We start from the raw sequence: 9,428 nt of genomic DNA, 5'->3' as shown, positions 1-9,428 counted from the left end.
CTCTTTCAGGATTTGAAATAGCTCAACTGGAATTCCATCACCTCCACTAGCTTTGTTCATAGTGATGCTTTCTAAGGCCCACTTGACTTCACATTCCAGGATGTCTGGCTCTAGGTCATTGATCACACCATCGTGATTATCTGGGCTGTGAAGATCTTTTTTGTACAGTTCTTCTGTGTACTCTTGCCACCTCTTCTTAATATCTTCTGCTTCTGTTAGGTCCATACCATTTCTGTCCTTTATCAAGCCCATCTTTGCATGAAATGTCCCCTTGGTATCTCTAATTTTCTTGAAGAGATCTCTAGTCTTTCCCATTCTGTTGTTTTCCTCTATTTCTTTGCATTGATCACTGAGGAAGGCTTTCTTATCTCTTCTTGCTATTCTTTGGAACTCTGCATTCAGATGCTTATATCTTTCCTTTTCTCCTTTGCTTTTCGCTTCTCTTCTCAGTACTGTGATTAATGCTCATCTGCTGAGCATAGCTAGCGTTTATCATACTTGTGCTATTCATAAAACCTCATACTAAATGGTTTTTGGCACTATTTCATCTAATCCTTACCTTACAAATCTTAGAGGAAATAAGTTGATCAAAGTCAATTACTAAATTATAATGGGAGACTAGAAAAAAAGTGCATTTAATTCCCAAACCCATGACTAGTCTTGGGATCTAGACAAGGAAGATTTAGGTTTTAATCCCAGCAGCTCTGCTTACCAGCTGTGTGGCCTTGGGAAAGTCACTTAACCTCTCTGAACTTCTAGTTTTCACATCTGAAAAGAGGAAACAATATCTATGTCCTTCATTAGTTGTAAATAGTAAAATGAGATAGTTTACTTGAATATTCCACAGACCAGAAACTTCTACATGATGTTTTGGGCAAGTGGGACTTGTCTTGAATTGAGATCACTCAAGTGAAAAGGGGACAGCCATGTGTTGCAGATGTATTTTTTGCCTTTTGCACAGTCTCACAGAGCATAGATGTTCCTCTAAGTTTTATGCTCTGAAAACTTCTAAGGGTCAGAGCAGACTATAAACAAACACGAGAAACCCATATACAGAAAGCTAGGCAGTGAGTCACAGAAATGGTAGGCCAGTTTGCCGTAATAGCAGCACCTTAATTTTCCTGTTACTCTAAGAGTAATCAGACCTGGACTTTTGTGCTAAAACAGATGTATGTTCCATAACACATGAGCCTCGAGGATAATTGGAAAATTGGGACATCTGAGGTTAGAGCGTGGAATAGAAATGGGCTCCATAATGATCTTGTGTGCCCTGAGACATTTTGTTAAATGAAATATGGGCGCCTCCCAGGACAAGAAGATTGAGAAATGTTAGCATCCCATTACTGAGAGATAGTAATGAGTCTGTAGAATCTCTTTTTTTGTTGTTGTTCATCTTTAAGGTCAGACTAGCATGACTGGGCTTCAATTCTAGCCTCCTGGAAAGGAGAGATGAACTCCTACCTCTTGTTCTCTACCCGTCTTGTTCAGTGGTTCTCTATTCAATGTTGCTGTAATTAGAGGCTGTAACTGTGCAAAGGCCTCCTCCCTCCATCTCCCCCTTCCCTGGGGGGTTTGATTCAGGTATATTTCTTTGTCCGGTGCAAAGAGATGATACGTGGAAGGAGAGAAGACGTATTATCCTTCAAACAGAGCTGCATAATATCTCTCCCCCCCCGCTCACAGTCCCTGCTTAAGTGACTCTTTGGGGTGACTGTCCCTGCTGGTGTTCCAGACAGGAAAGGCATGGAGATGCCTTCTCAGCCTTGCTGGGGCTCCTTTTGCTTTTCTTACTTGCCCATCCTTAACTCATTGCCCCAGACACACTGCTGAATGTGTTCTTGGCCATCGCTGTGGACAATCTGGCCAACGCCCAGGAGCTGACCAAGGTGAGCCTTATTCTCCAGGGATCTAATGGTTCTCTGGGCCATTGGGTGCCCACTAGGCTTTGGGGCTACATCCAGAAGCCTGCACTGCCTGTCTCGGGCCTGCAGGGAAGGCCCCTTCTGGGAGCTCATGGACACCCGGAGAGCTACATGTGTCCACAAAGGGAGCCTGGTTCACTCTCACTGAGTTTGCTGAGCCTTGGACCAGATGGGGTCTCTCATTGGATATTGAGGATGAACACTTAGTCACTGCAGACTCTCAAAGATAGCCTTTGCAGGCTTGTGACTTGGAAAATAGAGAAAACACCAGAGTCTTGGATTTAAGTTCCACCTCTGCTCCTGTGACCTGTGGCTGTGTGACCTCAATCATGTGCCTTCACCCTTCTGGGTTTGAGGGTGAGAGGGTCCAGGACTGTGGCTGTTGGGGTATTCCAGTGCTCACTTCATCTTGGGGGAAGTTTCCGTGAGTTTCAAAGAAGCCAGACACCATATTTCTCAAAGTACAGTTCCTTTCTTTCCTCTGAGTCATGTCTTCAGGGGTAGAGGCAATACAATTGCAGTGGGATTGTCTGGGGAGATGAGTGAAACCTTCTCCCCGCATAATACAAATTTGGTTTAAGGCAAAATCCATAGCATCCTAGTGATGTTTATGAGCTTTTTCCATGTATTCCTTGAGGGTTACCTGCTCTTCTCTGCATTCTCAAGGGTCTTCTTACCTGCAGACAGGGTAAGCTCTTGTAGCTGAAAAGCTGGCTGTGAGTCACACATCTGTCCCTTACTGGCCCTTTTAGCTTAGGCATGACCCCTGGTCTCTATTAGTGTTGCTTCCTTCATCTGTAAAAAAAAAAAAGGGGGGGGGGGGGGGAATGCTATATCTGCCTTGCACACCTCTTAGGAGGACAGCAAGGATGAAGCAAAAGGACGTGTGTAAAAACCAGAGCAGTCTTTGAAAACGTATGCAATCTTAGTAGCTCTAGTCATTTTACCTGAACTGGGTTTCCGTGCCGTCATCACATAGAAAGACATTTATAAGCTGGAGTGTGGGTGAGGGGCTGAGATCCCTGCCCGAGCACCAGGGTAGGGGTCACTTAGCTGTGCAGGGAAGAGGGTGTGATGAGGACTGTGGCGTTCATCTCAGGAGCTCTGCCTGGAAGGTCCTTCTCCATCACGCCCGGACACTGACGAGCATCCGAGAAGTGTCAGCTCTGGCCTCTGACCTTTACAGCCCTGGCCACCTCCACCAAGGGCTGGGGTTTGGGGTAGACCTTCAAGTCTCTCCTGAGGAAACATGGGGGGCCTGTGGGGCAGGATGGGGGCCAGAACAGCTGGCCACACCAGGGCTGTGGAGGCTGCTGTCTCAGGAGGCCTGACTGCTAGTTGCTGGAGGTCTGTGAGCCAACATGACCTCACTCTGCCTGTTTCACCTCTTGCTCTGCTTTCCTCGCTTCTCCAGGTCTCCAGAAGCTCCCTCAGCCCTTCTGGGCAGGGCCGAGGAAGCTACTCTCCTTCATGGGGATCCCAGACAACGCCATCTCTACTTTGTGTCTAGGATGAACAAGAAGAAGAGGAGGCCTTCAATCAGAAGCATGCACTGCAGAAGGCCAAGGAGGTCAGCCCGATGTCTGCACCCAACATGCCTTCCATCGAGTGAGTCGCTGTCCCCACATCACAGACCCCTGAGCTCCTGTGTCGACAGCCCAGTGCTCAGCTCCACAGCTGTTGACCCTTGGAGGGAGCCTGCTCTGTGCCAGGAAGCGTCCTGTGAATACAGTACTGAGCAAGACAGGGTCAGGGTCTCTCTTTTCACAGAACTTTTATTTCAGTGAGCAAGATAGCTGATAAATGCACAGAAATAATTGTAGATAGAACTTCTATAAAATAAGTAAAACAGGGTACTAAGGCAGAGGAATAGGAATTGGGTGCAGTACCTTTGGGCAATTTGGGAGGAGTTCTCTGAAGAGAGGATGTTTAAGCAGAGACCAAAATGTGTAGAAGATGGTTGTGTGATGTTATGAAGATGGAACATTCCCAGTAAGGTCCCAGTGTGGCTGGTGTGGAGGGAGCAAGGGGAAGAGAAGGAGGTACGGCCGGGGAGGTCCTAAAGGCTCAAGTGAAGGACTTTGCTTTTGTTCTGATTGCAACTGTAGGAGGGTCTAGAGGGGAAGGATGGGTAGGATTTGATTTATACTTGAAAAGGTCACTCTGCTCTGTGGAGAATGGATTGGAGGCAGGAAGACAGAGATTGGCTCTGAGTAAAGCAGTGAGAGTTAGTGGTGGTTTAGACCATGATAGTAGCAACAGAGGAGATGAGAGTTCATCTCATTCAGTCTGTATTTGGAGAGAGGACAATAGGATGAGCTGATGGAATAAATGTGATGGAAGTAGAGATGGAAAAAAAAAAAAAGGAGAAACAAACATTTCTGCCAGGTATTAAGGTTTGATGCCTGTGTAACTGGAGAGGTGGTGGTGGTATTTATGGCTCACTTGAAGATGGTGGAAATCCAATGTTCCTTTTGATGGCATTAAATCTGAGATGCATATAAGATGAGCAAGTAAAGATTCCGAATGGGCTATTGGCCACATGTGTCTGAAGCTCAGAAGTCAGGGTTAGAAATAAGGACTGGGGGTATAGCATTTGCATTTGGATGGCATTTAGGCTGTCATCCCAGGAGAGCTGACCCAGGTAGAGGTGGGCTGAGAGGCTGAGGCCAGGGGCCAGAGAGCACCCTGTGTTCAAGGAGAAACCCACGAGGAGAGCAGGTGAGCAGGGTGTCCTGGGGACATGGAGAAGAACATGCTTCTGGAAGGAAGAAGTGGACGGAAGAGCTCAGGACTACTGAAAGATCACATGAGATGAGGACAGAAAAGGGAGCATTGAATTTGGCAAAATGCACTGTTGGCATTGAATTTGGCAAAGTTCACTGTTAGTGAACTTCACGAGAGCCATGTAAGTGGCCCAGTGGGAACAAAATCCAGTTGGAGTGCATTAGAGAGAGAATGGGGGGCGGGGGGTGATACATTAGAGCAGCCAGTGTAGACCCTCTTTGAGGATCCAGCCTGGCCCTGGTGGCTGCTGGTGGAACTAGCAGACCGTGGGGCCCTTTGGGTGGCTGACCTCTGCGTGGCACTGGGGGAGGACCTTGGGGAGAGGCTGACCACAGAACCACGGAATTCCTGTTGGGGCTTCTGGGCCCACATGAGGACTGTGCGGGGCCCTGCGGTATGTCTGGGGAGGGTCTGAGGCACCTGGCAGCTGGACCTGTGTCCAGCTGGACCCAGACCCTGTCATCTGTTACTTGAAACTGATCAGCGAGGTGCCCTTCCCTTCCCAGAGCTCGTGTGAAAGGCTCTCAGTGTCCTCGGCCTCGCCCTGTAGGGACATTCCAGAGTTATGTGTGGGGCCTCCCCTGCACGGCTGTCCTCTTGTTCTCGCCTTTCAAAATTGAAGGCAGGCCTGGCCTCTGGGCCCCTCCTCTGTGAGTGAGAAAAAAACCCGCTCCAAAATTCGTTAAAGATCGATAAAGATGAAACGACTCCTTCTTCCCTAGAATTTTCTCTGCGCCTCGAGCAGTTTCTACCCCACTTTCCCTGCACTCGTGAGTTTGGGCTAAAAATAAATACATGCAGGTATCCAAACATGCTAGTGGGTGGAGCTGGCTGCCACTTTAGGAGTGGGTGGTGCTATTTCCTGAGATGAGGAAACCTGGAGGAGGAGTGGGTTTGGAGATATGAGGGGGAAGCATGCTTGGCCCAGAGTGGAAACTCGCTATTTGTGGAATGAAAGAATGAATGAGATGCTGGTAGGCACAGGCCGTAGGGAGTGAGCTGCGTGCGTATCCGGGCACAGTGAGGTGGGAGGGACTTTGTGACCATCCCAGGTGAGTAGAGATACAGGCTTTGGATGTGATGAGTGTGCTGCTGGCTGAACAACAGAGTGTGTTTGGACATGCAGGCCCAGACCCCTGACTTCCGGACTATATGACTGAGTGTGAATGTGGCGGCTAGAACGTTATTACAACCCAAAAAACCTGAGGGCTAGACCTAGCTCTGTCGCTCAGTGCTGTGACATTAGAGCGAGAACCTCTTAGCATCTCAGAGTCCCTGTTTCTCCATCTTTGAAATGAAGAATACCAGCCACCTGTCCTGGTCCACATGGTTCTTGTAGGGTGTGTGTGAGGTCACATGCGTGTAAATTGGGGAGATGCTTCTCTGTGTGATTGTAGGAATGTTGAAGATGTACTAATGGTTGTGATGGGATGTGAATCTGGATCTTTGTATGTGTAAGTGGGGAAGTAAAGTTTGAAGTGTGGATCTGATTTGTGTGGAAATGAGAGGTTGGTTTTCTCTTTGGCCTGGCCTCTGTGTGCGTGTGTATGTGTGCACGCACACTTGTGAGCATGCAGAGAATTCTTCCACGTATTTACCCTCTTCCACACGTGCTTCTGGAGGGCCAGTGTGTGACGACTTGAGAATTTGCAAATAGCTGGTGTAAGCGTTAATCGCTCAGTCATGTCGGACTCCATGGACTGTAGCCTGCCAGGGTCATCTGTCCATGGAATTCTCCAGGCAAGAAGACTGGAGTGGGTTGCCATTTCCTTCTCCAGGGAATCTTCCTGACCCAGGGATTAAACCCAGGTCTCATGCATAGCTGTAGAGCTATCACTGCATAGGTATCACTGCACAGCTGGTGGAAGGTGCTTTCCTGGTGGGCGTGCATGCTGCCTGTCTAGAGTGTGTGCTTCTCTTTCTCTCTGCCGCCATGCCCCTTGGCATGGCTGCCCCATGTGCATGGCAGCCACTGATGCTGAGGGATGCTGGGGATCTAGTCACAGGCGTCTCCACAGTCTTGACCACATCCAGCCCAGGGGTGCTCCTGTGCCCTGTGCCTCTCTAGGCTCAGACCAGCTGCCTCTGTTCCCCCTGCCCACTGGACCAGGCTGCTCTGTGGATGTGGACATGGCGATTGAGCGACACTAGTTTGCCTGCATGTTTTCCATGGGTGGGTGTCAGTTTCATCAGGAAAGAAGCCTCATTTGCCAACTTCCCAGGTCCAGGCAGGGTCCGTTGGGCCAGACTGGTTTTGTCACCCCAGGAACTGGGGCAGGCTCATTCCACAAGTGTCCCAGACATGTCTTTCTCCACCTGAGCACTGACCCTGTGCTGACAGCTCCATTTTTCCTGTTTGCCTTTGTGGGTGATGCCCTCACCCTACCATTGACTTTCCATTGACCTTGTGGTCGAAAGGACATAGCACGTGTGTGTGTGTGTAGAAGAGATTTTTCCCTGCACAAGGCCAGGAAGGGTAATACGTGCTTTACCCAGCTGAATAGACAGAGTGTTCAAGGCCTTCAGCCAGGGCCAGCACGGTGCACACGTGCAGGGGACACCACTCACATCCTGAGGCATGCGGATGGCAGCCCACAGCGCGATGGCCCTGCCTTTGGCCACGGGCCAATGGCGTGCACGCTAGACCATTTGTTCCCTGCATGTTGTGTGAGATGAGAGGGATGAGCTGGGGAGTCATACCTTTGTGAATATCCTAGATATGATCAGGAGTAAATGAACTTCATCCAACTTTACAGGGTTTCCAGAATAGGTCTCTGAAGGACACTTAGGTGAAACCTGAGTGCCAGCAGGGCTTGATGACTGAGCGTCCAAAGCTTCTACGAACTGAGAAACCCTGTGCGTGCCTGCATGTTCGCTTCAGTATATTAGATCATTATGTTTGCACACAGCAAGGAACCAAGGCCAGTCCCTTGGAGAGTTGATGGCTGGGCGTGTACAGAGGGCAGCAGGCACCTAGGGGATTCTGTGCCTCTCCCTGGAGATCGGCTGGTGGCCGTGGGGCTGGCGGGTCCTAGAGGTGGGGGTGAACTGAACCTGTCCGTTTTTCTTCCCCAGAAGAGACAGAAGGAGAAGACACCACATGTCGATGTGGGAGCCACGCAGCAGCCACCTGTATGTGTGTACCGGTCTGCGTGTTTGTGAGTGGTTACGTGTGGGTGCGGGGACACCGTGTCTTTGTCCTTGCCGGGGACTGAGTGGAGTGGGCGTGCACGCGTCCGTGTGGGCCGTGGCGTGTGTGTGTGTGTGCGTTCCGTGCACGTGGTTTGTGGATCCACCCCTCCGCCCCACCCACCGTGTGCCTTTCTCAGTGTGCGTCTCAGGTATGTGACCCCGTGTGCAGTTTGCTCTTCCGTGTGGCCTGTGAGTGGACACGTGTCGGCGTGGGTTGTTTGTGCCAGTGGGGTGCCTTTCATGCGGGCGCTTGTGGACAGCTCGTGTGGGCCCCAGTGAGGATGTGCGTGGGCACCTGTGAGCATCCCCTGCACGGGCTCTAGAGGTGCGCCCACGGGCACACGGGCGTGCAGGTGTAAGCGTCCACCTTCCACCACCCGTGGAAGCCCACCCTGTATCACGTTTGAGTGTTCCTGCTGCCACGTGAATGGTCAGCTAGGCCTCCAAGCTGAACTGTTCAGCGGTGGTTTTGAGTATGAGCTGCTCGTGGGCCCTGGACATAGAGACCCTTGGATTTTATCAGTGGTTGTGGAAGAGACCCCACCACATCGCTGCGAGGGTCATGCCCAAACTTTTTGTAACATGGGTCTGCTCCCTGCTGTCGTCAGTCTCCCTTTAATAGGACCTGCCCTTGTATTTCTCAGCCTTAGCTCTCCCAGGCTGGCATGGGAAAGGGAAAGAGAGGGAGAGGAGGAGGAAGAAAGGCCTCTGACCTTGAACTAAGGGCCATTGCCATGCATAGAGAGAGTACAGGTTGATGCCCTTAAAGCAAAGGGGAGCAGGGAGTGAAGACCTGGCAACCTTCGTACTACTGTCTGCAGGCCCTGGCCACCGGGACTCAGTCCTGGGCTGCCCTCGCCCCTCCTCAGCTACTTCAGGGCAGGGATCAGAGTGGGAGACCCCACAAAACTGGGGGGCACTGGTCCAACCACCCACTCGGCCCCTCACATTTTTCTGTGCTTCCTGTCTGCAGGTCCTGGGCTCTCCCGTTTGCTCCCCACCGTGTGTTTCCCCCTGACCCTGTGCCCTGGCCGCTGCAGGCTGGTCTGGGCCCCCGTGGCCGCCCTCCCCAGCCCTTGGCCAGCTGTTCTGACCTCGCCCTCACCTTCTCCCCTTTGGCAGGAGGGAGCGGAGGCGCCGGCATCACATGTCCGTGTGGGAGCAGCGAACCAGCCAGTTGAGGAGGCACATGCAGATGTCCAGCCAGGAGGCCCTCAACAAGGAGGAGGCCCCGCCCATGAACCCCCTCAACCCCCTCAACCCGCTGAGCCCCCTCAACCCGCTCAGCGCGCACCCCAGCCTCTACCGGAGACCCCGGGCCATCGAGGGGCTAGCCCTGGGCCTGGGGCTGGAGAAGTGTGAGGAAGAGCGCGTCAGCCGTGGGGGGTCCCTCAAAGGGGACGGAGGGGACTTGGCGAGCGCCCTGGACAGCCAGAGGAGCCCCCTGGCCCTGGGCAAACGGGAGCCACCCTGGCTGGCCCGGCCCTGTCACGGGAACTGTGACCCGACCCAGCCGGAGGCAGGCAG

General features: G+C 51.6%; 1 protein-coding gene across 1 annotated transcript in view; it reads left to right on the top strand.

Annotated features, from left to right (window-relative positions):
- The window catches only part of CACNA1E (calcium channel, voltage-dependent, R type, alpha 1E subunit), a 330,398-nt gene that overhangs the window by 249,470 nt on the left and 71,500 nt on the right, over nt 1–9,428 (top strand). The window contains exons 17-20 of the mRNA XM_010853135.1: nt 1,819–1,886; nt 3,433–3,530; nt 7,785–7,841; nt 9,024–9,420. Coding sequence (XP_010851437.1) covers nt 1,819–1,886; nt 3,433–3,530; nt 7,785–7,841; nt 9,024–9,420 — 620 coding nt within the window. The remainder of the gene's footprint in view (nt 1–1,818; nt 1,887–3,432; nt 3,531–7,784; nt 7,842–9,023; nt 9,421–9,428) is intronic.

This window comes from Bison bison, unplaced genomic scaffold (assembly GCF_000754665.1).
Source record: "Bison bison bison isolate TAMUID 2011002044 unplaced genomic scaffold, Bison_UMD1.0 scf7180017864322, whole genome shotgun sequence".
NCBI classification, from domain to species: Eukaryota; Metazoa; Chordata; class Mammalia; order Artiodactyla; family Bovidae; genus Bison; species Bison bison.
The sequence above is the reverse complement of the archived record's forward strand: the minus strand, read 5'-3'. Positions and strand labels throughout refer to the sequence as shown.